General features: G+C 55.0%; 1 protein-coding gene across 1 annotated transcript; it reads right to left on the bottom strand.

The window, feature by feature from the left end:
* Positions 1-17992: 17992 nt before the first annotated feature.
* On the bottom strand, positions 17993-26656 carry LOC100930520 (transmembrane protein 145). Its single transcript, XM_031963248.1, has 12 exons — positions 25534-26656; positions 25271-25434; positions 20169-20243; positions 19870-19947; positions 19663-19749; positions 19260-19361; positions 19090-19174; positions 18920-18991; positions 18754-18822; positions 18448-18528; positions 18283-18361; positions 17993-18083 (listed from the first exon to the last, which is right to left on the bottom strand). The coding sequence occupies exons 1-12, from the start codon at positions 26159-26161 to the stop codon at positions 17999-18001; spliced, it is 1605 nt and encodes a 534-aa protein (XP_031819108.1). The 5' UTR covers positions 26162-26656; the 3' UTR covers positions 17993-17998.
* Between the last annotated feature and the right edge of the window lie 202 nt (positions 26657-26858).

Here is a 26858-nt window from a genome sequence, read left to right as displayed (position 1 = left end):
AGAACAAAGGAAGCAATTATTAGGCACCAACACATCGCTAAGCATGAGGGAGGTGCAAATCAAAGCCGCTCTGAGATCCCGCCTCCCGCCCACCGCGGGAGCCCAGACGGCCCGAGTCGGAAGGGCCGCGCCAGGCCCGCGGCCCAGGCATTGTGGGTGGGCTTGTGAGCCGCTCAGAACCGGTCCGGAAAGCCGCCGCCGGGCCCGGATTCTCGGTTCCGACGTCGGGCACGGAACCCCGTAGGTTGTTGCTAAGAGAAAGGCTCAACGGGCATCAAAATAGTTAATGTGACAACCCCGAATATAAACGGCCGTTACCCTGGGTTTTTTCTTCTTCCTATTTGTTATGAAGGGAAAAGCGAGTTCAACGAAGCCAGACAAACAGCAGGAACCCCAAAAGATTTTCCTTTTGGTTTCCTCCCCCCCGGGTTTTCCCCCCCCCTCCAGACTTAGGGGAGCCCTGCCCGCCCCCCTTTCCCCTCTTAAAAATTTCCGGTCCGTTTGGCCCCCCCCTTCCTCCTTCCTCCTTTCCTCCTCCTCTTCTTTCCTCCTTCCTTCTCCTCTTTCCTCCTCCTCCCTCCTCCTCCCTTTTTCCTCCTCCTTTCCCTCCTCCCCTCTTCTTTTTCCCCCCTTTCCCCCTTTTCCTTTCCCCTCCCCCTTCCTCCCCCTTTCCTTTTCCTCCCCTTTTCCCCCCTTTCCCCCCTCCCTTTTACCCCCTTTTTCCCCCTTCCTTTCCTTTTTCTTTCCCCCCCCCTTTTCCCCTTTCCCCCCTTTTTTTTTTCTTCCCCCCTTAATCCTCCTTTCCTCCTCCTCCTTCTTTCCTCCTTCTTCTCCCTCTTATCCTCCTTCCCTCCTCCTCCTCTTCTCCTCCTCTTCCTCTTCCTCCTCCTCCCTGCTTGTCAAATGGGACCACTGGGGCAGCTTAGAGATGTCCTGTTGGAAGGCCTACCACCCCCCGCCCCCTGCTCTGAAGGCTCTCATAGGTCTCTCCCATAAGCCACCAAAGCAGATTCCCACGTTCAGTGGCTACTCTCCTGCATTGTCCTGCATTGTCCCTTTACCTTGCCTTCTCCTTCCTGGGGAGGACAAAATGTCTGGATCTCACAAAGGAAATGAGAGGAAGAAGAAAGCATTCTACCTACACCACATTTGAACTCAGCAGGAGCACAGTTCTGTCCCCGTGGATAAGTCCTTGTCCTAGAGCCAATGTCCAAACAGGAGCCATCAGCAGGGATACCTTGCGGTCGTTTTCCATCCCTTGGTCTAAACCACTACCCGATTATGGACCTGGGATAAATGATCACGAGAGAGCCAATAAGGCAACTGTCTGCCTTGGATAAGTCCTTGCAAAATTCCAACTTATTTTATTCAGTCCCATGCTCTTTCCACTCAAAATCTTTTTAGATCTTGACTCTGCCCTCCAATGTGCTAGAAGTCCATTCCACTTTTGTGTTAGCTACAAATTTTTCTTTTTAAAATTGTATTTGGAAAAAAAAAAGTATATACAATAAATAAATAAAAGAGAATATCGTGCCTAGCAGAACAACAGGGAGGATTCAAAATATATAACAACAAATACCAGGTTCAGAAAGTATATTAGGAGAAAAAAATTTTTTCTTGAGGTTCCATCTTTATTTCCTTGTAAATTGCTCTTTTGTTCTCTGTTGCACTCCTTTTTTACTTTATTCTTTTTTTTCCTCTCTTTTGTCCTTCCCCACCCCCAAACAGGCTATAGTTAAAAAGGACATATTTATGTATGATATGATATCTACAAATCTTACAAGTGTGTGAGTCGTTAGTAAAAATGGAGCAAATCGCCCTGGGGACTTCCAAAATGACATTCGAAATCCATAACCGCTTAGGAATTAAGCATACCATGCCCTGGGCACTGGGTACCCACAGGTGCTGAGTACACAGACACAGAAGGGAAACAACTTCTGGCCTCTTGGAGGTAGTAGAGCCTCTAAATGGAGAGAGTCCTGATTCTGGAGCTGAGTTCAAATCCTGCCATAGATGTTTATTAGCCATGTGACCCCAGGCAAATCATTTAACGTCTTTCTGCTTAGTTTCTTTATTACTAAAATGAGGATGATAAAAAGCACACTTAGCTTATATGGAGGATAGCTGAGGATCACCTGAGTGTACTATATGCAAAGTGTGAGTTGGACGTTATCCGGCTTTCTATGAAAGAGTCGTAATGAACACGCATTCATACAAGGGCGCCAAAAATGAGGTGATTTGAGAGGAGGGCATGGAGAATGTCAGAGCGAGGCAGGCCCTCCGGAGGAGAACTGAAAAGGCTTCAGGGAACTGGTGTTTCACCTGGCAGGGGAATTAGGGATTCTGAAGGCAGAGGAAAAGGGAGAGAGTGTTCCAGGCAGGAGGCTCAGCCAGGGTAAAAGCAAGGAGGTGGGAAACAGTGATCTGCTTCATGAGGAACCAGTTTGTACCTATAGGAATCATGAAGACTGAAAAAATAGGCAAGGAGGAATTGAAGAATCTAGTGGTAATTGAAATTTTTTAAAAGATATTTGTTGAGGGGCAGCTAATTGGTGCAATGGATACAGTCCCAGCCCTGAAGTCAGGAGGAACTGAGTTCAAATCTGACTCAGACACTTAACACTTCCTGGCTGAGTGACCCTGGCAAGTCACTCAACCCCAATTGACTCAGCAAAAAATAAAATAAAAAAAAAAGATTTTTATTTCATTAAATGTCTCCCAATTACATTAAAATTTTAATACTGAATTTTAAAATTACATTTGAAAATGTTTATTTCATTAAATATTTCCCGATTCTGTGCAGATTTTTTTAAAGATTCATTTTTAACAAATTTTCATTGATCTTTCTTTACATTTCCCTCTTTCTCGCAGCGTTTCTTCCAGAGAACCATCTCATCTAAAAAATTTTCAATGAAAAGAAAAAGGAGGAAGGAACTGAACAAAACTGATCAATATATTGGGAAAGTCTGCCCCCAAAATAGGAATATTGCAGACGGGCAAACCCTCATTTCTACAGAGAAATTGCTGGTGGTGGTGGGGGTCTTATAACTCTTCTTTAGAGACAATCTGGTTCTTTCTAGTCTCTTGCCATTCCCCTTCAAGGACGTTGTGGGGATATCTCTGCATGCAGCCCTGGCAGAAAGTGGGACAGAATGGATGTGGCTTCCCACCCTTCCGAGAGGGAGAGCTGGATTTCTGCCAGGAACCGGAAGCTGGCTCCCTCCTGCCCACTGCTGTCCTAGGAGAAGGGAGCACCAGGCTACAGGGACATCTGCTCCCTCAAACAGTAGTAGTTGGGGCAGTTAGGGGCACCCTTTTCTGGTCTCTAGTTAGGGGGAGTTGGACCCCAAGTTTTATATTCAAAGCTCCCCCCGAATGCCAGTTCTACAGTGAACACGCAAAACGAGTTGCAAAGAAACAAGTCTGGGGAGAAAAGAAATCTGAGGAAAGAAAAAGAAACCAGAGGAAGTTTACATAGGAGAATATATACCAGAGACAGAGACAGAGAGACAAAGACAGAGTGGGAAGGAGTGGGGAAGAGACACACACACAGAGGGAGAATGACTATATATCAGATACACAATGAAGTTTACAGCTGGGGTTGGGATTGGAGGAGGCAGCGAGGGAGGTTAAGGGAGAAGAGACAGAGACAGAGTGGAGAGAGTCACAGAGACAGACAGAGGGAGAGGAAGGGAGGGAGGGAGGGAGGACGGACGCATGGAAGGACAGAGAGCTCTAAATCTCAGTAAGGAAAGGCCCCCCAGAGTCCCTAAGGTGGGGCGAGCTTGGGGGGCCCGAAGGGGACTGCTTACTCCTTTTATGTCGGCTCCTTGCCCGAGTCTTTCCCTTCAGGTCCACGTGCCCCTCGAAGTGGGAGCCGGAAGTGCCCCAGATCCAGAGATGGGAGAGATTTGGAGAAGCCAGTGGGACTCTGGGTGGGGTGCAAGAAAGTGACTCCGGAGACCAAGGCGTCTCCCGCCCCCCTCCTCCCCCTCCCCCTCCCCCCCGGCTGCCCAGCTCCGCTTCTAACAAGGGCCAGACACTGGCCTTTTCATGAGAGTCCCCCAGCAAAGGGCTTTAGGACTCGGGGAAGTTTCCATTTATACAGTTAAAAATCATTGTATAAATCACTGAGAAGACTGCAAAGACCTCTGATGAAAAATGCTGGCCACTTCCAGAGAAAGAGCTCATGGGATCTGAGTGCAGATCGAAGCATAATTTCTTTCTTTTTTTTTTTCCTTCCTTCCTTCTTTCTTTCTTTCTTTCTTCCTCCCTCCCTCCTTTCCTTCCTTCCTTCCTTTCCTTCTTTTCTTTTTTTCCTTCCTTCCTTCCTTCTTTCATTCTTTCTTTCTTTCTTCCTCCCTCCCTCTTTCCTTCCTTTCCTTCTTTTTTCTTTTTCCTTCTTTCCTTCTTTCTTTTCCTTCCTTCCTTTTCTTCTTTGTTCCTTTCCTTCTTCCTTCCTTTCTTTCCTCTTTATTTTTTTCTTTTTCTTCCTTGCTTCCTTTCTTTCCTTCTTTCTTTCCTCCTTTTTTCTTTCTTGTTTTTCTCTTTCTTTCTTTCTTCCTCCCTCCCTTCCTCCTTTCTTTCCTCCCTTCTTTTCTCCCTCTTTCCCTCTCTTCATTTTCTTTCTCAACATTGCTAATATAAAAATATGTTTTGCATGATTGCACATGTGTGACCTATATCAATTTATTTGTCTTTTCAATGAGGGGCAACAGGAAGAAGAAAGGGAAATATTTTAGAACTCAAATTTTGAAAAAGTTAAAATATGTTTTTGTATGTAATTGGAAAAAATTTTAAATAAAAATTTTAAAATAAAATCAGTGTATATATTGTTTTGTGGGCTCTGATTATTTCCTTTGCATTTATGTAAATCATTTTGTGTTTTTTTTATCATATCCATCATTCTTAAAGCATAGTAAAATTTCATTTCATTCAAGTACCATAATTTGTTTAGACATTCCCCAATCAGTAGGTGTCTATTTTGTTCCAGTTCTTTGTTACAACAAATAAATGTTGCTATAAATATTTTTATGTAGATGGGATCATTTTTCTTATCAATAACCTCATTAAGGGTACATACTTAGTAGTGGAAGCCATTGGAGTTGGTAGAGTAGAGAAATAACATGGTCTGCCAAAGGTGTAATTCATCTGAGCCTGGTGTCTTAGGCTCATAAAAGGCAACTACGTTCTCTTTCACTATCTTCTTATATGGGAATTTTAAATGTATATCTATATCCTTCTTCTGGCCAAGTGGTCTATAGATCTCTTCCAAGCCCAACTTGTTTTTCTGTCTCCCTCCCTTGATTCCCACCTTAATGCTCTTTACCACCTCCGGTTCCTGGATATCCTAACACAAGATTCTTTTCCATTTGCTTGACTACTTCTTCTCAGGCTCCTTTAATGGGATTTTTGAATCCCATCACTACCACTGTGTCTTCTAATCGGGGGGGTGCAGATAAATGTTTAACAACTGACTTTTCATCTGATTCTTTTTGTACAGCAAAATAACGTTTTGGTCATGTATACTTATTGTGTATCTAATTTATATTTTAATGTATTTAACATCTACTGGTCATCCTGCCATCTAGGGGAGGGGGTGGGGGGGGTAAGAGGTGAAAAATTGGAACAAGAGGTTTTGCAATTGTTAATGCTGTAAAGGTACCCATGCATATAACCTGTAAATAAAAGGCTATTAAATAAAAATAAAAAAAAATAAAGAAAGAATGGGCTCCTTTAAACCCAAATGTTTAAAAAAACAAAACAAAAAAAAAAAACAACTGACTTTTCAGGGGACAGGGGTTGTACTCATGACATCCTTCAAAGTTTAATCTGAGTCATTAACATTTTTTCCATAGGAAGGGGCCCCACGTGTGCAAAAATGTTTGTGGCAGCCTTTGTGGTGGCAAGAAACTGGAAACTGAGTGGCTGCCCATCAGTGAGGAGATGGCTGAATAAGTTATGGGATATGAATGTTATGGAATATTATTGTTCTATAAGAAATGAGCAACAGGATGATTTCAAAAAGGTCTGGAGAAAATGACAGGAACTGATGCTGAGTGAAACGAGCAGAACCAGGAGATCACTGTACACAGCAACAGCAAGATTATATGATGATCAATTCTGAGGGACGTGGCTCTCTTCAACAATGAGAGGATGCAGGCCAGTTCCAATGATCTTATGATGAAGAGAGCCATCTACACCCAGAGAGAGGCCTGTGGGAACTGAGTGTGGATCCCAACATAGCATTCTCACTCTCTCTGTTGTTGTTCGCTTGCATTTTGTTTTCTTTCTCATTTTCTATCCTTTTGGATCTGATTTTTCTTGTGCAGCAAGAGCATTGTATAAATATGTATGCATATATTAGATTTAACATGTTTTCATTATGTTTAACATATGTTAGATTACATGCTATCTATGGGGGAAGGGGAAGAAATTGTTTTTCAAGGGTCAATGTTGACAAAATTATTCTGGCATATGTTTTGAAAATAAAAAACTTCCTTCAATTAAAAAAAAAAAAAAAAACACATTTCCTCCATCACTTTCTTAAGTCTAGACAACCCACAGAACAATAAATGAAGCCCTGATTTGTAGTATCTTTTAATTTCTCAGGTGTAAATGCTCAAACTGAAAATTAGCTATTGGTTCTCCTGCACATCCCTGACCTCCAAATCTCTGTTCTCTTTCTCTCTTTTTTTCCTGCTCTGTCTCACTTGGTGATCTCCCAAGCATTTCGTTAAAGTCTTCCAATTCCAATTATCATTGCTATGGAGATGTGTGACTGCCTTTTTGCTTCCTTGTTGCACTGTGCGAGGTTTCTCCCCTGACCCTTACAGAGATGATTCTCAACTCTATAAATCCAGCCCTAATTTCTCTACTGAGCGATCATCTCACATTAGTTGCCTATTGAACATTTCAAACTGGACAGCCCATAAGTATTTCTCTGTCTCTGTCTCTCTGTCTCTGTCTCTCTCTTTTTTTTTTGGGGGGGGGGGGCGTCAATCAGGTTTAAGCTTGCCCAGGGTCACATAACTAGTAAATGCCTGGGGTCAGATTTGAACTCAGGTCCTCCTGACTCCAGAGCTGATGCTTTATCCACTTTGGCACCTAGGGCCCTTAAGCATTTCACACACTTCATGCCCAAGCAGAGCCCACTATCTCCACTCTCTTCCAAACTTCTCTATTACTGTTGAGAACACTGCCATCAATCCTCTAGTAACCCAGGTTCATCCCCTTGGTCATCCTTGACTCCTTTCTTCCTTTCTCTCTGTCTCTATATCTCTGTCTCTATCATTGTCTCTTTCTGTCTCTGTCTCCCTGCCTCTGTGTCTGTCTTTCTCTCTCTGTCTTCCTATCTCTCTGTCTCTGTCTTTCTCTGTCTCTGTCTTCTTATCTCCCTGTCTCTCTCTGCCTTTCTGTCTCTGTCTCTCTGTGTGTCTCTTTCTTTGTCTCTGTCTTTCTGTCTCTTTCTCTCTGTGTCTCTGTTTCTTTGTCTCTGTCTCACTGTGTCTCTCTCTGTCTCTATTTCGTTCTGTTTGTCTCTGTCTCACTGTCTCTCTCTGTCTCCCTGTCTCTTTGTCTCTGTCTTTCTGTATCTCTCTCTTTGTCTTTCACCCCATACATTGCCTAACAGATCTTGCGCTCCACAGCTTCTCTAATGTACAAGCCTTCTCTACCAACATGGCCACAACCCAAGTCCAAGTCCTGGGTCTCTTGCTGATGCTGGTGAGTAGAGAGAATGCCAGAAGACCTGAGTTCAGATGGGAGCTCACCCACCTACCAGCTATTGCAGAGAGTGATTGAAGCACTTGGTGACCACGGTTTACCAGAAAGGCACCGAACTGCGCTGGTCAATATTCTTCAGGTAGGAGATCTTTTCACAGTGAAACTTTGGACCCATCCCTTTCTCCCTTCCCTTGAGTAGGACATTTTTTTCTCGAGCTTAACACAGAACCCAGTGAGTAGTAAGCACCTAATGAATGTTTGTTGATTGTTGTTTGATTGAAAAAAAAAGATACTCCTTCCTTGTGCCTTGGATAATTTTGGTTCTTTACAAATTCAGCAATAAATGAGATGAAGCAAATCAGTTCCAATGGAGCAGTAATGAACCGAACCAGCTACACCCAGCGAAAGAACTCTGGGAGATAACTAAGAACCACTACATAGAATTCCCAATTCCTATATTTTTGCCCCCCTGCATTTTGGATTTCCTTCCCAGGCTAATTATACAATATTTCAGAGTCTGATTCTTTTTGTACAGCAAAATAACGGTTTGGACATGTAAACTTATTTTGTATTTAATGTATACTTTAATATATTTAACACATACTGGTCATCCTGCCATCTAGGGGAGGAGATGGGGGGAAGGAGGGGAAAAATTGGAACAAAAGGTTTGGCAAATGTCAATGCTGTAAAATTACCTGTGCATATAACTTGTAAATAAAAAGCTATTAAAAAATTAAAAAAAAAAACCATAACAACAACAACAACAAAAAATTCAGCTATAACCCTCCTTGGCCATACTCCAAGCACTCTACCAAGTGGCCCCTCTGAGGGTCATTCTTCTTACCTAAAGGAATAACTTCAGTTCACCTTGTTTACTAAACATATTTTTATTGTGAATATTTCATTTTTCCGAGTACGTGTAAAACAAATTTAGGGTTTTTTTTGTAAAGTTTTGCGTTCTTAGCCACGTTTTATGTCATAATTTTTTTTCCATTAACAAGTATTTATTTTGTTTGTAGCAGTTCTTTCTGTGTTGGCAAAGAAGTGGAAAATGAGTAGATGTCCATCGATCAGGAGATGGCTGAATAAGTAATAGTACCTGAAGATAATGGAATATTATTCTTCTATAGAAAATGATGAACAGGCTGATTTCAGAAAGGCCCGGAAAGATTTACTGATGCCGAGTGAAAGAAGCAGAACCAGGGAAACACTATACACTGCAACAGCAGGATTGTGTGATGAGCAATTTGGAGAGACTTGATCCTTCTCAGAGGGGAATTCAAATAAACTTTGGATTGAAACCTCCATCTGAATCCAGAGAGAGAATAGTGGGGACTAAATGTAAGTCAACACATGCTATGTTCACCCCCCCTTTTTTTCTTCTATTTTTTTTTCTGTGTCATAAATCGATATATGTTATGTTCACTTCCCCCATTTTCTTCTTTTTTTCTTTCTCATAAATCAACACATGCTATGTTCATTTCCCTTCCCTTTCTTCCTTTTTGTAAATCAACACATTCTATGTTCATTTCCCGCCCTTTTCTTCTTTTTTCTTTCTTGTAAATCATCACATGCTGTGTTCATTTCCCTTCCCTTTCTTCTTTCTTGTAAATCATCACATGCTATGTTCATTTCCCCCCTTTTCTTCTTTTTTTTCTTTTTCATAAATCAACACATGCTATATTCACTTCCCCCTTTTTTCTTGTTTTTTTTTCTCTTTCATGATTTTTCCCTTTTGTTCTGATTTTTCTTTCCCAACATGATTCATAAGGAAATATATTAAAAAATTACAAATGATTTTTTTTTTACATGTAACTGGGGAAAATAAACATAAAAAAATACAACAAAAATAAAGAAATGGAAAAACTTGCCCTAAGACTCCCAAGAGTTTATCTTATCTCCTATCCACCTCCACGGGGGCAGAGGGAGCAGTATGCAGAGCAAAGCGAAATGAACGTCTGTGTTGGCCTTGTCCAGACATGTGGGCCTCCCTTTGAATGTGGACCTCTCACCTCCCTGCCGGGGGAGCGTTTCACCATCTGTGTTTCTCTGGAACGGTGGTTGTGCTGACCAGAGTGCCGGCGTCAAACAGCTTACAATCCGTAGTGATTCTACGGCTCTCTTGACGCTCTTTCTCTATTTCTGCAGAGTTCTTCAGAATCAGCCCTTTCTTGCTTTCTCCCGGTCCGGGGCATCCCCATGGCACACCTCGCTTGGCCATTCCCCGGCTGAGGGAGGAAGCCTCCGGGTTTCCAGTTCTTTGCCGCCACACAAGGAGCTGCGACAAACACTTTGGGACATACGGCCCCTTCCCCTTCCTTCGGCCCCGCTGGGGGCATAAGCCTAGTCATGATCAGAGAGTAAGCCCAGGCCTGCGGACCGATTCCGCTCCGCGGTCATCCACGCTTCTAAAGGAGTGTGAGCGACCACGGGCAGCCCCAGGCTTCAGGGCCCCAGCGGGGGCACTTATTCCACATGTGAGACTGGAGCTCTGAAATGGGAGGCGGTTCGAGTCGGAAGGGCCCCTGTGGCAGAGAACGGCGGAGGCAGGAGGCGCACCCAAGGCGGCCAGCTACTCCCACCACTCCGGGGATGGGGAGACTGACTCAACAAGAGAAGGAGGGAGAGAACAGGGCTGCAGCCGGGCGGCCTCTAAATTATTTACCAAGTGGGTGAGAAGTGAGAACCAACATCATTCTGCGGTGCTTTTTCCTCCCACGGAACCGGATACCTGAGCTGCTGTGGGAAAGCTCTCCCCTCCCGGGGGCTGCCCGTAGGAGGAGAAGACGTGCAGCAGATGAAAAGACCGTTCGGAAGCCGTTGCTTTCGGTGCCTCAGTTTACTGGGCGCGTTTGGTCGGCGTTCCTCCGGAGCGGTCCTGGGGCTTTTCCTCCCCTTCTCTCCCCGTTGTCCCCAGAGACCGCCCCTTACGCCCAGGAAGCTCACGCTGGGACGGGCGAGCTGAGAAGCGGGCTGGGGGCAAAGGTGCCGGCCCGGAGGCCTGAGGCGGGAAGCTGGTGACTTGGGGCAGAGCCGCAAGGGGCTTAGAGCCACCGCAGCGGCCCGAGTCCCCCACGCGGAGCTTCCGGAGGAGCTCCCGGCCGAGGCCCGGGCTGGGGGGTCGGCGGGAGCCAAGAACCAGGCCCGGAGCTCGGCCGCCAGAGGGAAGGTCGCCTTCCTCCTGTCTGAGCCGCTCCCTCGCAGGCGTTTTTAGCGGGACCCCCTTCTGCGTGCGGCCTTTCTGCATTCCCTGCCTCCCTCCCAAGGGGCTGCCCTGTAACTCTTCTGCGTTTCCCCGGCCTCGGTCTCTCTCCGGAGTCCCGGGGCCCGCCGCCAAGAGCGTGACGCCCACGTGCGCCACCGACCCAGAGGGCCGGAGTCGGAGCGCGATGCGGGGCTGGGCAGCTGTGGGGCCTGGGCCGGCGCCTCCGCCTCCGGCTCCGCCCACTTCCGGCTCCAAGCCCGCCTCCGGCTCCGCCAGCCCCGCCTCCGGCTCCGCCCACTTCCGGCTCCAAGCCCTCCTCCGGCTCCGCCCACTTCCGGCTCCAAGCCCGCCTCCGGCTCCGCCAGCCCCCGCCTCCGGCTCCAAGCCCGCCTCCGGCTCCGCCCGCCTCCGCCTCCGGCTCCAAGCCCGCCTCCCAGAGCGCTGGCGGGAGCAGCCGTCGGTGAGGCGCTTTTGCCGGGACCCCGGGAGATGCTGGGGACCGCGCGCGTGCCTGAGGCTCGTCTCCTCCTCCTCAGAAAGGCCCGCGGTGCCTGCGCCACAGCGTTCTTATGGGGATCGAACGGGAGACAAAAATGAAACATCCGTGAACGGGATAAATCCCGCGCACTGTTTTCTTTCCGGATAATTCCAGGCCTTCCCTCTGCTTCCCCCCAAGGCCCTCGCGGGGGTCCCGGCGGGGGCGGGGGGGAACCAGCCGGGCTGCGCGGGCCTGGCTAAGGGCGCCCCGGGACCCGCAGGGGAAAGGGGGACAGAAGGAACAAAGAGTGGGGGCGCTCTCGGCAGGCGGGCGGCGGCAGAGGGCGGGCGGGCGTCCCGCACTGCGGCCTTCCCGGAGCGCCTCTGCCGCTGCGGCCGCGCGGAGGGATCTCCCCCTCCCCACTCTCCCTCCCCCCACTCTCCCTCCCTCCCCCCCCTCCCCCTCCCCTCTCCCTCCCTCCCCCGCCGCCGCCACGCTGCAGGCCCCAGGGGGCCGCCCCCGTGGGGAGTCCCGAGCAATAGTCCGTGCGGGCCGAGCCGCCTGGGCCGGGCCCGCCTTCGGAGCCGCTTCCCGCCCGGTTCGGCTGCCGACCTTCCAAGCCCGGGGCTCCTTGGGCTAAATCGAGAAGGTTCCTTTCAGGAAGGTGTTTTCATGTATATCTCTGGCTTTTATACGGCCTGCGCTGGCCGCGGGTCCGGGCCCCTCCCTTCCCACGGAGCAGAGTTTAGAGTCCACAGTTGAGAACAAAGACTTTTCCCCGAGGCGCTCGGGGTTCAGTGACTCGCCCAGGGTCACACAGCCGGGAAGCGTTAAGTGTCTGAGGCGACATTTGAACTCGGGGCCCCCTGACTTCAGGGCCGGCGCTCTCTCCTCTGCGCCCCCTAGCGGCTCCCAGTAACATATTTTTTAAAACCCCGACGTCAGACCCAGCGCCCGCTCCCGTGGACCCCGACCTGGCAAAGGAAAAAGGGGGGAGTTTCCGGCGCCCGCCGTGGGCCCGCCCGCTCCTCGCCGGCCTGCAGCCCCGGGGGGAGTCGCTGAGCCGCCCTGGCCCCTCCCGCTGACCCTGGCTCGGGCCTCGGTGCTCTCACTCCCGGGGCTTCTCTCCGCCCAGCGCCGGGGGCTCTCGCAGCCCGCGGGTTCTCCTGCGTTCCCCAGGCAATGGGCCGATGCTTGTCTCCGGTTCTTCGCCCCGCCCCAAAGCCACTATAGCGTGTGCACATGGTGTGGCCTGGAGGGGTGATGGGAAGGATGCTACCTTTTTCTTCTTTTTTCTCTGCCTCTTCTTCAGTCTGTCAGGGATTTCCATCCCTGTCTCTTTCTCACTCGCCCTCCCCACCCACCTGTCTCTGTCTCTTTCTCCCTGTCTCTCTCTCTGTCTCTCTCTGTCTCTGTCTGTCTCTGTCTCTGTCTCTACCTCTCTGTCTCTGTCTTTCTCTGCCTCTTTTCCCTGTCTGTGACTCTGTCTGTCTCTCTGTCTCTGTCTGACTCTGTGTCTCTCTCTATGTCTCTGTCTGTCTCTCTGGGTCTCTGTCTCTGGGTCTGTCTCTGTCTCTGTCTGTCTCTCTGTGTCTCTGTCTCTGGGTCTGTCTCTCTGTCTCTCCCTCTGTCTGTCTCTACCTCTCTGTCTCTGTCTTTCTCTGCCTCTTTTCCCTGTCTGTGTCTCTGTGTCTCTGTCTCTCTCTGGGTCTGTCTCTCTGTCTCTCTCTGTCTCTGTGTCTGTCTCTGTGTCTGTCTCTCCCTCTGTCTCTGTCTCTCTGTCTCTCTCTGGGTCTGTGTCTCTGTCTCTGTCTCTCTGTGTCTCTCTCTGTGTCTCTGTGTGTCTCTGTCTCTGTCTCTGTCTCTCTCTCCCCCTCCTCTGTCTCCTCCCCTCCCCTCCCCCCCTCCTTAGAGTGCACACCAGTGGGGGACTCCGGGCCGGGAACGTGGGTTTCAGCCCCGATTTCCGCAGTCCCGGTTCTCCGTCCCGGACACTAACACTTGGCGCTCGCTGGACACTTCTTCCTTCCCATCATTCCCCTTGCCGATGGCCCCTGAGGAACTTGGCTGGGAAGGCCGGAGGCGGGGCTTTCCCGCCCATCTCCCCTCAGCCAAACTAGTCCCTGACCACACCTTTGTGGGGGGGAGGGGGGAAGAGGGAGAGGGGGGAGGAGGGAAGAGGGAGAGGGGGGAGGGGGAGGGGATGTTACCCTCCCCGTCACCCCAGCCCTGGCCTTTTCTTTCTCAATAACCTCCGGAAGCCCGGGTTCCATTTCCCGCTCCTGCCACGGACCCCCCTTCCCCGGCCCCTCTCCCCGCTGACACAGCCATCAGCCCCGATGGAATCTCACCCTCCCTCATCAGAACCAGTAAAGCCCAATCGGGGCCTTCCGGTCTCTCCTTCTCCAATCTGCCCTCCCGAAGGAGGGGGGGCAAAATCATCTCCCGGCCGATGACGTCACTCCTCTGCCCCGGGATCTTCCTTGGCTCCCTGGGGGGATCACGACTCTATAGTTGATAGTGGGGGCATTTTGGTAAATGTTTAACGATCGGCTCTTTGAGGAGAACAGAGGCCCAGGGACCACTTTTCAAGCGGAATTTGCATCATTCCCATTGTCTCCATCCCTTTCTTAAGGGGAACCTCACAACAGAGCAACCAAAGCAGCCCTGATTTGTGGCAGTTGCTGGTTTCTGAGGCGCTCGCACAGTTTAACAATCAGCTCTCCCGAGTCTTTCTGAGCTGCTGGTGGATGACATCGGCGCGGCCAGTCCAAGTCTTCTCCTTTTTTAGAAGGAATCGGGGGAGCCGTTGGGTGGTCTAGTCCCCAGAGCTTTGGAGTCAGGAGGACCTGGATTCGAGTTCAGAACCTACTAGTTATGTGACCTTGGGCAAATCACATAATCTGTACGGCCCAGAGAAGACGGGATTGAGGGCCAGAGAGGCCCTAAGCTCACAGGGATCACAGCTGGAGGGATTTTATCTAGAACGTAGGTTGTCAGTCAAAGGGACAGCAAGGCCTTAGTGACGGCTAGAATTTGAACTCAGCTGCGTCCAGTTCCAAGCCAAGGCCCTTTCACTGGGACTGTTGCCTTTAGGTAGAATACCAATTACCCAATCAGGTGCTTGAAGCCCAGCTCCCTCCTCCAGCCTCTGAGCCTTGGTACAGCCCAGGCCACCACTCCCAGAATGCCCCGCTCCTTATTCCAAGCTTTCGGACTCAGGATCCTCCTTGGAGCCTGGCCCAGCCGCCGCTTCCTCCATGAAGCCCTCCTGTGCCGTGCTCTCCACACCGGACGTTGCTGCTTGTTCAGGCTGCTGTTCAGTCAGTTTTCAGTTGCATTGGCTCCGTGATCCCATGTGGGCTTTTCTTGGCAGAGCTAGTGGAGTGGTTGGCTTTTCCTTCTCCAGCTCATTTTACAGATGAGGAAACTGAGGCAGATTTGCCTTAAGTGACTTGTGCAGAGTCAGGCAGCAAGAAATCGCCTGCAACCGGATTTGAAGTCGGGTCCTCCCGGGTCCAGGCTCAGCACTCTATGCACTCACCACCTTGTATAATTTCTCAGAAGACAGATTTTAGGCCCTGGGAAGCTCCTGGAGGCTGGGCCCACTCTGGCTTTTACATCACAGAGACTTAAAGACAGAAAAGTTCTCAGCGGCCACAGGCCCTTCACTCTGAGCTTGGAGCTAGTCTTTCCCAAGGCCACACAGGCAGCAAATGGCAAAGCTGAGCTTTAAACCCAGACCCTCGGCCCCCAGATTGCCTTCTTTTCTCCCAGCCCTGATACTCCCCTGTTCTAAGCCCCCTTCCAGTCCTGACACCCCCATTCTAAGGGTCCTCTTTGACCCTGACCTTGTCTCCACAGATGAGCTAACCAGTGCCCCCCCCCCCCCCCCCCCCCCCCCCCCCCCCCCCCCCCCCCACCGTCTGGTCTGGCCCGGCACAGATGCTCAGTAACGGCTTTTCCCATCCCCCGGGGGCCGTGTCAGGGCTCTGTGCTTGGGGGAGCCGCCCTCAGGCCCACTAGCTTCAAGTCCTTCTACAAGAGCAGGCATCGCGCTCACAAGTGGCCAAGGACACCCAGTGGAGGCCCCGGGAATGGAGCTGACCTGCTGGGGCAGGGCTGGGGCCCTGGGCTCCAGGCCTCTTGGTTTAGGCCCAGCTGCTTCCTGCTGCACCAGAGGCGGGCCAGGGTCCCGGAGTAGAGGAAGGCATCCTGGGTGGGACCCAGGGCCCCCGGGGAGTCTCTGGGCCACACCGGGCTCCCAGCGCTTCTCCACACCCTCCCTCACCCCACAGGGCCTGACTCACACACCCGGCAAACGAGACTGGAGGCTGGCAGAGGCCACACTGGCCCGTAGAGTTCATATCTTTTATTTTGGCAAGAAAAGGAACCCCCTCCCCTAGGCACCCCACAAAAAAGCCAGCTGCTGGCTGAGTACCATCCCAGGGGGTCACCGGGTCAGAATCCAGCGGAACATCTGTCGCAGGGCAGGGGTCAAAGCCTGTGGCAGGAGACTGCGAAGGGATGGAGGCCAGAGGTCATGGCATCTCAGAGGTCAGACGGAGCCTGGGCCTGGATCTTGAGCTTTCTGGAGGAAGTACCTCAGTATCCGTGCAGACTTGAAGGAGGCCGGAGATCCCGGAGCAGGAGGAGGCTGGGGTCCCTCGGTGACCTTCGGGGTAGGGGCTGAGGGGAGGGAGGGGTGGGGGGAGAGAGGCTCCCACTGGGGCCATTTGGCACAAAATGAGGGGGTGGGGGGTTCTGAGTCGGGTGGGGGCTGGGGGAGGGAAGCTGCCGGCCGCAGAGGCCTCTTGGGTCCCAGGACTCAGGCTGGGCCACCCCCCCCAAACCCTCCCCCGCTTGCCGGGGGCCCCCAGATGGGGCCCAGCCCCGCACGGTTGGACGGGGAAGACCGGAGCCAGGGTGGGGCCTGTGGACGGGGGGGAGCGGTGGGGGGGCAGGCCCACCGGGGGTGGGCTGGGAGGACACCCGCCCCGAGGCCCCCTGCCGCCGCCTCCCCCCCGCTTCCCAGCCTGGGGGGAGGGGGAGGGTGCGGGGAGGGGAGGGGGATGATCAGTAGCTGGCGGGAACTCCCAGGAGGCGGGGAGAACGTGGTTTCCCCTGGGAAAGGCGCCCCCCCCCGGGGCCCTGAGGGGGAGGGAGGGGGAGGGGGGGGGAAAAGGGGGGGTTGGGGAGAATGGGGGGGGGACCCGAAAGGGACCGGGGGGGGGGGACCGGAAGGGGGGGGGGGAAGGGGGGGGGGAAAAAGGGCGGAGGGGGGGGGGGAAGGGGGGGGGCGGGGGGAGGGGGGTGGGGTGAGGGGGGGGGGCCGGGGGAGGCCCCAGGGCGGGAGCCAGGGGGGGGGGGGGGGGGGCCCCCCCCCCCCAGGGGCGGGCCGGGACCCCTGAGGGCTGAGTTTACGCCCCCCAGAGCCCAAGGGGAGGAGAAGAGTCCGGAAGCGGGGACCGAGCGCCCAGAAAGTCGCGGGCTGGGGAAATTTCTGAGGGGGGCCCCCCTCTGCCCCCCCGGAGGCGATCAGAGTGGGGGGAATTTGGGAGGGGCCCCCATGATCGGGACGGGGAGGGGGGAAGGGGGGGGGGGAGGGGGTAAGAGGGGAAGGAGGAAGGAAGGAAGGAGGGGACAGGGGGGGGGGGAGGGGAAAAGAAAGGGAGGACAAGAGGGCCTCGAGGGAAAAACCCCGGGCCCACCCCGGCCCTCCCCGCCCCCCAGAAAGACCCCAGAAAGGGGAACCCCGCTGGACCCATTGACATCCTTTCCCCTGAGCCCTTTGGGGAGCCAAAGTAGCAATGAGGGCCGCAGGGACCCAAAAAACCTGGGGGGGGAGGTGGGGAGCCCCTGACCTGGCCCCCCTGCCCCCGGGCAGGGAGAGGGCTCCTGTGCCAGGAACCAGCGGCCACCCCTCCCCCAGCGCCGTGCCCAGGGTCCCTCCCGGATCGGGGTCTCCCAGGCCAGCCGGGCCATGGTCTCACCAGAAGATGTCAGAGGCAGAGAAGGTGCCTGGATTAGGAGAGGTCAGAGGTCAGGAGGGGAGTTTTGAGCAAAGATCAGGGAACAGACACAAAGAGGAGTCAGAGGTCACAGGATCAGAGGGCACTGGAGGTCGCAGGGGACACGGGTCCGCATGGGGAACGCGGGGGTGAGAAGGGGCCGGAGGGGAGGCCCCGCCCGGGGTCCAGAGGTTCACGGAAGCGCCGGACCCCGCCCCGGCCCACCAGAGGTGAGGGGCAAAAAGGGCCCAAGAACGGTGCCGGGAAGGCCCAGAGACACCAGCACGGGCGAAAGAACCACAGGGGCGGCCACCCGCCCGATGAGCCCTGCATCGCTGGGGACCTGAGGGGCAGCACCCGCCCTGGGTCAAAACCCAGCCCCCAGGGGGCAGGGAGAGAGCCTGAGCCCCCGGCCTGGCCCCACCCCTGCGTTTTACAGCTGAGGAGACCCGGGCCCGGGTGCCGTCCCAGGGCCCAGGAGCCCCCCCCGGTAGGGAACAGAGCCCTGGGGGGCGGGGCAGGGAGAGCAGAGACAGGAGAGGAGGAGGGAGAGCGGCGGGTGGGCTGGCCTCCCAGCCCCTAGATAAGGAGAACCACGTGTGTGAGTGTGTACAGTGTCATGTAGACAGAGAGCTTCACGGAGCCTGAGTGGCTGATCCGGCCCCTGGGGATGGAGAGAGAAAAGGAGAGAGAGGGGAAGGGAGGAAAGAGAGCCAGAGAGACAGGATGTGGGGGATGGAGAGAAGACCATCAGGAAAGGTGGTAATGGGCAGCCCCTGTACCGCTAAGCTGCCCCCCCAGCAGGCTCTTTCCTAAATGCCCCTCCCCCCCCAGGGAGCCCCGCCGTCCCCATGCCCAGGCACCGTGTCACAGTGAAGCCTTTTCCCAGCAGGATCAGCATCAGTAAGAAGATGAGGAAGCTGACAGAAAACAGCAGTTTGGCTGAGAGGAAGGGAGAGAAGGGCTCAGGGAGGGCCCCTGGCCAGCGCCCCGCCCCCCCCATGCCCTGCCCCCAGTGCAGTCCTCACCCACGATCTTCAAGCTCTCATTGCCGATGCCATTGCTGGCATATTGACCCCAGTATATGCAGAAAAACAGGAGGCTGAGGACTGTAAAAGGCAAAGTTAAGTCAGTCATTGGACATTTATTAAGCACCACCTGCATGCTGGGAATACAAGACCGAAGGAGAACAGTTTCTTCTTGCAGAGCTATGCCTTTATAAATCTACTGGCCAGAAGTGGGGAGTGGGGCGGAGAAGGACCAAAGGCCCCCAGTTCCTCAGAGTCCGGAGCAGGGCCACCTCAGTCTCTGGCCTCCCCACCCCCAGCTCTCACCTTCCACTCCTGCCGCTGCCATGAACATCTTGTAGGTTGTGTGAAGCAGCTGTCGGCCTTTCAGCAAGTCTGGGTCAGGAGGGAGGGGGAGAGGTGTCTGTGGGGCGCCCTCAAGGCCACGCCATCCTCCAAGGTCTCCCCTCTCCCCCACCTGAGGGTGACTTACAACCAAAGTAGCAGGAGAGGAGGAAGATGAGGGTGAAGATGAGGAGGAAGGTCACATCTGTCTCCAGGATGCCTGGAGAGAGCGGGGATCAGTTCACGCTCTGTGGCTGTCTGGGAGACGGGGGTCCTGATGCCCTCCCGGACCCGAGGAAGCCGGGTCTCTAGACTCACCAAATTCATCAGCCGAGAAGTGTCGGGTCCAGAAGGACTTTCCATTGGTCAGCACCATCTCGTACTCCAGCTGCAGCCCATCTCCCTGCAGGGCGGCAGGAGCGCCTGAGCAGGGGCAGTGGGAGGGGGCGCATGGGCTGGGGGTGGGCATCGGGCTAGGCTCGCCTTACCCCGCACTTGCTGAGGGCGATGTACCACCATCTCTCTCGCACCGATCGGAAGCTGCGGCCGCTGGAGCAGCTGAGGTAGCGGACGCCCCCCTCGGACACCACCTGCCGAGGGGAGTCCGAGGAAGCCAGGGCCAAGTCCCCTCCCCCTTCTCTCTGCGGGCATCCCGGATGTGGCCAATTCCACACAGAGGGTGAGCCCCGTGGGGGCAGGGCTCCTTTGGCCTTTCCTTCCATCCCCAGATTGCAGGGCACACAGTAAGTCTTAATAGAAGCCTATGGACTCACTCTTGGGCCCACCCACTCACAGCTGGGATTTCCCCCTCCAGGTTCCTGGGCTCTTCCCCCCAGGCCCTACCCCAAATCCCAGGCCCTGCCCCCACGTCTCCCGGCTCCAGCCACTCACTTGACAGCCGGACCAGGGGTACTGGGTAGTGAGATTGATCACTTGGTTATTCTCGGGCCGAATCACTGCCTCTTTGGCCAAGCAGTCCTGGGGGGCGGAGGGATGGTGGGGACCAGGCCCCCAAGCTCTGCCCCCCTCCCAGCCTGATCCCTCCCTGGGCTCTGGCAGCCCCGGTCCCTGTGGTTACTCTGCCCAGAGGCCTCCCACCTTGTCCTGGGCCTTGTACACTGCAGGCCACTGGGAAGGGTCATCGAAGTAGAGGAGGATGTTCTCACAGCACTTGGCCTGGGAAGACAGGGATGGGAAGGATGGGGGCAGAGGCCTCTCAAGGCTTGCCTCGGGAGGTGGTCACTCGGAGACTCGAGGACCTGAGGTCGGGCTGCCCGACCCTCTCATTCAGCTGCGGAGGGGAGGGGGCACTACAGGGAAAGGGGCTTAGCCAGGACTGTGCTCAGCCTGAGGGGCTGTCGGAGGGACTCGGGAATCTGAGGGAGTGTTTTTCTAACCTCGGGATATCGGAACCTGAAGTCCAGCCGGCCATAGTCAGACAGGAAGCAGAATCTTGTGAGGAATACCCAGTCCTGGGGAAGGAAAAGGTCAGAGGCTCCGCTTCCCCGCAGCACCCTGGGGCAGCCAGGCCTGCCCGACGTTCCCTGACCCTAACATTTCTCACAGCGGCCCCTCTCCCCCTTGCCTTGACCTCAGTATCCTTCCAGAGCCCATCCCCCTCGTCTACCCCACTGTCTCCCCAGGCCTGACCTCAATCCCTTCCGGGCCGGGACCTCACCCTCTCAGCCTGGACCCCGGGGCACCTTCCCAGCCCCAGGACCCTCAAGGTCTCCGGGGACCTGACCTCCCCGGAACGTACTCCGGTATCAGTTCCCGGCCCCCTCCCCTCGTCACCGGCTATTCTTCTTAGGCCGGTCTCTCTCCCCAGCCTTCCCTCCCTTCTCCTTCCCCATGCCTTCCGCGGCCCCCTCCCCTCTCCCCAGGTACCCTCTTTAGCTCCGCCCCATTTAACCACGCCCCTTCTCCCAGCCCCGCCCCCAGGTGGATCCAGCATCTTCGTGGGCCTTCGGTCCAGGGTCTTCGAAAGCTGGTGGCCCAGAGACTAGGAGGGGGCGATGGAGTGGGGGTCTGCCGGGGGCGGAGCCCAGCGCGGGGCGGCCGGGCTCCAGGGCGGGGGAGGGGCCGGGTCCTAGGGGCGGCTGCCGCTAGGGCTCGGGCCCGGGCGCGCTCACCTCCTTGGAGCTGAGGTTGCCCCGCACGTACTTGCCCCGGACGCAGGGGGGCAGCGGCAGCAGCAGCGGCAGCAGCAGCAGCAGCAGCGCGGGTGCGCGCGGGGGCTCCATCCTGCCTCCGCTCCGGAGACTCCGGCGGGGCCGAGCGCGCGCGCGCACCCGAGTGAAAGGCCGCCGCCGGCCGGCCGGCCCCTCCCCCACCCTCCCTCGCCCCGCCTCCTCTGCGCGGACCTCGGAGCCGGAGGACCCAACTCCGCGAGCCCGCCCCCCTCTGTCGCGCCCCTGCCCCTCCTCTGCGCCCCGATCCCTCCCATCCTTTGCCACTCCGGCCTCTGAGGCTTCGAGGACCAGACTTCCCCACTGCGCAGCGGCCCCATCCTCCCACCCGCCTATCCCTCTTCCTCCCCTCCGACCTAAGGAGAAAGGGGCCCCTCCCCACGCCCCGCTCCTCTGCGCTCCCAGCCCCTCCAGACTTCTTACTCCCCTCCGGCCTCCGGGGCCGGACCTGCTTCCCACCGTCATCCCCGGCCCGGCGTGTGCGGGTCCTCCAACCTCGCCCCCGTCCCCTCCTCCCCGGCTCCATCGCCCGGCTCCGGGGGACGTGGTGGAACTTTCCCACCCCACCCGCCCCACCCGACGGTCTGGGGGACCCGACCCCCATCTCCCCCTGCCCCCACCCGGGCGCCTCGGGGATCCCCCTTTTTCTGTGTTGCTCCCGGGTTTTGAGGGTCGAGTGGCACCCAGACCCCTGGCAAGGAAGAGCTTGTTCCCTGACGCCCCCTCCTCAGTGGCGCCTGGGCGCCAGCTCCTGCTCCTGCTGGGCACCCGATCGGGCCAGGCCCTTCCAGACACGTGGCCCGGAGTCTCGGGACCTGCATCCTCCTGTGGGTTTGGCCATTCCCCCTGAGGCAGCCGGGATTAAATTTCTGGGGTTCTTCCTAGCTCTCCCCCTTTGCTCTCAGAGATCATTTGGCCTGAATTAGGCATTTTACTGGGTGGAAAATGCAAAGTGGGGGACAGACTTTCCCCAAGTCACATACTCTAAATGGTGGCAGGACTAGGCTTCCAAGCCTCCTGGACTCTGGGCCCTGGACACTTCACCATGAGGGTCTTAGGGCAGGCCCCTTTCCCTCTTGGGAAGGGAGCCTTTCCAGGGGCCCCCCTGCTACTTTTTCTTGGTGAACACTTGGGCTTTGGGGGGAGCACTCAAGTCACACACAAGCGCTGGGTTTGAGACCCAGTTCTACTGCCCACTAGCTGTGGGATGCTGGGCAGGTAACTTTATCTCTCTGTAAACTGCAGATAACTATCTCAGGTCTAGCTATCTCACCAGTGTGTCACCAACAGCACCCCCTTAGCCAATGGCAAACACTCTCTCACCCTGGAGCACAGCACTTGTCCCAAAGGCGTTCTGCTCTGGCAGAGCCAGAGACTCAGGAGATGGGCCCACAGCCTTCACGCCCAAAATGGCCAGCACAACTGGCTGCCTCCCCGCTATGTGCCATCACTTCTCCCACTAGGACCGGATTCCAGTTCACTTCTGGACCTCCGTTCCAAAGGCCCTGTCCTCCACACAGCCAAAACCATTCTTAAAGCACAGGGCCCGGCATGTTTCTCCCCTGCTCTGTCACTATTTTTCAAGATCAGGTTGAAATGGAGGGACTAATCCTGGGCCCAACCCTGCACAGGAACTTTCGGATGCTTTGTATCTGACCCAGCCCATTGCCCTTCGGACCAGGTTCACTAAAGATGTGTTCCGTAATCTCAGCTGGGCCCTCAAGGCAGCCAGGCAATCCTTTTCACTTCCCTAATTCATCCACTATCTCACTTTTCAGAGTAGCCCTTCCAAAGCTCCCATGGTTCCACTTCTCCCCATTCTCTCAGCTGAGATCCTTGCCTCATTTTACCAAAAATAAATAAATAAAAATCAGATATACCTGTGAGCTCCCTCTTTACCCCTCATGGTCAGTCCCTTTCCCCCACTTTCTCTGCTTTCAGATGTCACATGAAGAGGAAGCCAAGACAAATCCTTCTACCCATACAAGGGACCTCAGGCCATTCTCTCTGCTCCCACTTATCCTCAATTTCTGTGCACTGGTTGCTTCCCTATTGACTACAAACATGCCCCTGTCTTCCCTAGCCTTCCTCTATCCATCTATTAGCTAGAGTCCCATTTCTCTGCTCTTTGTGGCCAAATTCCTAGGGAAAATTGTCCATAATGGATGGCTCCACTTTTCCTCTCCCTTCATAAGCTCTTACAATCAGTTTCTGGCCATATTCCACCAAAGCTGCTCTCTTTACTAACAATCCCTTAGTTGCCAAATCCAACAGCCTTTCCCCAATCTTCATTCTCCTTGACCTTTCTGCCCCCTTTGGCGCTGTTTAGGTTTTAGTAGCCCTTCCTCTCTCTCCCCCTCCACAGTCCTCCTCCCTCCAGTTCTCCTCCTTGTCCATCTTCTTTGCTCGATCCTCATCCCGATTCCACGTTCTGGCCCTAAGTGACCTCCAGACCTCTGTCCTGGTTCCTCTGCTTTCTTACTTCACTTGGTGATCTCATCAGCTTCCATAAGATATATAATATCTATTAACTTATTCAATATATTAACTTATTAATAGCTTAACTATTAAATATATATCTACATGTTATATATTATATCCTCTTTATGGTCATGATTTTCAGATCTACTTATTCAGGCCTAATCTCCAACTCCCATCTTGCTGCTCTATCAGACACCGCAAATACCCTATAGACACTTGAAACTCTACTTGTCCAAAACTTTCTCCTCCAACCTTCCATTGCCCCCTTTCTTCCCTATCATTGTAGAGGGTAACACGCTCCTCCCAGGCCCTCAGGCTCCCAAGCAGGAGTCATCCTGGACTCCTCACCTCTTACCTACCTCACCGTACCCAAGCTGTTGCCAAGGCCTGCTGTAGTCCCTTTGGGGCATCTCTCAAACACACCCCTCCTCTCCTCTGTCACTGTCCCCACCCTGGTGCAGGCCCTCATAGCCTCACCCCTGGACTACCGTCCCAAGTCTCTCTCCCTCTTGTCCAGTCTCCATTCAGCCACTAAAGTGATATCCCCCCCTTTCAGTAAACTTTAGGGGCTCCTTATTGTCTCTAGGATCAAATACAAAATCCTGTTTGACATTCAAAGCCCCCACCTATTTTTCCAATCTTCTCACCCTTCCCTCATCACCGAGTTAGCAAATTCAATCTCCTGGCTGTGCCATGGACAAGACTCCCGTCTCCTTGTTCTATGCATTCTCTCTGCTTATTTCCCATGCCTGGGAACACCGGCCCCCTTTAGTCCCAGCTAAAATCTCACCATTTGTTAGAAGCCTTTCCCAATCCCCCTTAATCCTGTGACTGCCCTTTCTATTACCCCAACTGGACCTGACAAGCTTGTGAGCGCACAAGTGATTTCATCCCTCCCTCCCACTCTTACACCTGGCATACAGAAGGCACTTAATTAATGATTATTGACTGACTGATCTAAGTCAGCTTCATGGTCCCCTGCTCTCCAGAGTGATGCCCAATTCAGCACAGTTCACAGAACTCAGGCCCCTGGGCACCTCTGCCATCTCACTCCAGACTCATTTCCTAGCACCTCCATCCTTCTTCCTTCTTTGTCATCATCTCCCAGTATCCCAGACAGCCCTGTTCAGAAACGAACACCGGGGAGGAGGCTGCCCTGCCTGGTGTGCTCACAGCCTCCCTCAGGGAACCAGGGAGTAACCTGGCAGTGGATCCTCCCAGGGTCTTTTACATGGTGAGCTCTTCATACATTTTATTGAAATTCTTGAACATGAAAGCACCAAGAAATAACGGGAGCTAATTCTCCCCTGCCCGCTGCCGTTGCCCAGAAATGAGAATACTTTCAACAAGGTCCTAGATGGGGGGGCACGTTGGGGAGGGCTCCTGCCCTCAGTACAGCCGCATTCGGGGGAAGGTCCAGGGCTCTGGGCTGCTCCTGGACACAAACCAGGGCAGTCCAGGCATTGGGGCTGGGGGGCTGGGGCTCCAGTCCAGGGCCTCTGAGTTGGGGAAGCGAGCAGGTGGGTGGGGAGCACCCCCAGCTCCCCACTGCCAGGGTGGGGCACACGTCGGTGGGGTAGCAGGCAGCCAGATGCTCTTCAGGACATCGAATGATGTCTGGGGGCCCCAAGTCGAATCTCCACGCTCCGGTCCAAGGGGTGGGGGTGGGGGTGAGGGTGTGGGCACCCATGGGTCCGGGGGCAGCACCAGGCTCTGTGGGTAGGAATGCAGGGCAAGGCAGTGGGCATCTGGCAACCCCCCCTGCCTGTCTGCTACCCTCAAAGCTTTTGGCCAGCAACTCCCGTGTCCCTCGGGTGAAGAGGTCTTACCTTCTCGGTGGATGGTGGGCTCGGGGTGGCCCCCAAGGTAAACACAAGTTCCCTTTTCCCCTTCCTCCTCCTCCTCCTCCTGCTCTCCATCAGGGCCTGCTGATCAGTGTGGTCTCGATCCCGGGGCACCATCCTCCACTCCTCTGAGATTGCAGGCTCTGGCCCTGGCAGGAAGAACATGAGTAAAGCAGCTGAGGCCCAGCAGGGATGGGGCCTCCCAGACCCAAGAGGCTCATGGGCAGGAGGTTGGCGCTCCTCCTCACCTGCTCCCTCTTCCCGGAGGCCCCTAAGGACCTGGCTGAGGTCAGGCAACTCCCCGTAGTGGGCCAGCAGCGCCCCCATGATCTCTGCTCGGGCCTCCTGGACCAGGCTGCGCCTGGGGAAGGCCCCAGGAAGATGCAGCTGCGCTTGAAGCTCCTCCAGCAGGGTACGAGGGCTGGGGGGGCACGGGCTGGGCTCTCCTGGGGCTTCATTCTCCTTGCCCTTGGCTGGCAGTGGGCTGGGCTCTTCTCCCCAGGAAGTGCACGGGGTGGTGCCGGCGACTGTGGGTTCTGGGGCCTCCCCGGCTGGGGGGCTGCTCACCTCCTCCGCCAGGCCACCCAGCAGCCGGTCCACATTCAGGGACTTCACCTCGCTGCTCAGGAAGCCCCGGTGTGCCCGGCTCAGCCGACCCTGGGTGATGACCACGGGCTGGGGTGCGGGGGGGCCCAGGGCCGGGTCCCTGTGGGCCAGCGAGCACCTTGGCCGAGCGCGGGGCGCCCGGGGACCCCTGGCCCCGGGGCCTCTGCCGGCCCTCGCCTGGTTTCGCTCCCGCTTGGTCCTCCGGTGCCGGATGCGGACCGCCCGATCAGCCGGCTGCACTGGTCGGGGGTCCAGCCCCCGGGGCTCCATGGCAGCCTGAGACAGAGCAGGGGGACAGCATGCTCATGGAGACGGGGAACTCTAGGGACCACCCCTCTGTCTGTCTGGGGACGGAGGGAGAGCTGGAGTAGGCGGCGGGAAAGAGCCCATAGAGCAGGGGCTATCTGCAAAGACCAGAGGTAAGAGGTCAGAGGTAAAAGGCAAGCCCGGCCAGGTCAGAGACCCACCAGGTCTGGGACAGAGCCAAAGAGGAGGGGCCGGGTTCAGAGGTCAGGGAATGGGAAGGGGGGGTGTCAGGAAAAAGGTCAGAGATGAAGGGGAAAGATCATGGGGGTAAGTGGTCGGGGGTCAGAGGCAAGAAAAGTTCGGAATGTAGAGTTCAGGGTCAGAGGTTAGGACTCGGGGATGGAAGAGGTCAGAATTGGGGGGTCAGTGTACTAGTTTGGGGGAGGGTCAGAGGTGAGGGGCCACGGGCAGGGGAGGTGGGAGTTTGGAGGTTAGGGGGAGGGTGACAGGGAGCCCAAGGGGAAAAAGGGAGGGGCCTTGGGCCACCCCCTCCCCCACAGGCGGCCCTTCCCCCCCCCTCCCTCCCGGACCCAAGAGGGGAGGGTCCCCCCCCGCCACGCCGCCCCCACCCTTGCCCGGCCCGCCCCACTTCCTCTCCCGGTCCAGCAGTGCCCCGCGGGGCGGGCCTTGAGCGGGGCAGTTAGGGGGCAAGCCGGCGCAA

Source organism: Sarcophilus harrisii, chromosome 3, assembly GCF_902635505.1.
Source record: "Sarcophilus harrisii chromosome 3, mSarHar1.11, whole genome shotgun sequence".
Lineage (NCBI taxonomy): Eukaryota > Metazoa > Chordata > Mammalia > Dasyuromorphia > Dasyuridae > Sarcophilus > Sarcophilus harrisii.
This window is presented reverse-complemented; position numbering and strand designations above follow the sequence as displayed.

What these genes read in the sequence shown, in the direction of transcription:
- LOC100930520 (XM_031963248.1), bottom strand. Translation starts at nt 26,161, where the DNA reads ATGGAGCCCCGGGGGCTGGACCCCCGACCAGTGCAGCCGGCTGATCGG. An exon ending in GCCCACCATCCACCGAGAAG is followed by an intron (nt 20,244 to 25,270) that starts GTAAGACCTCTT and finishes TTCCTTCCCCAG; the next exon opens with GACTGGGTATTCCTCACAAG. An exon ending in GGCAGCGGCAGGAGTGGAAG is followed by an intron (nt 18,529 to 18,753) that starts GTGAGAGCTGGG and finishes TGCCTTTTACAG; the next exon opens with TCCTCAGCCTCCTGTTTTTC.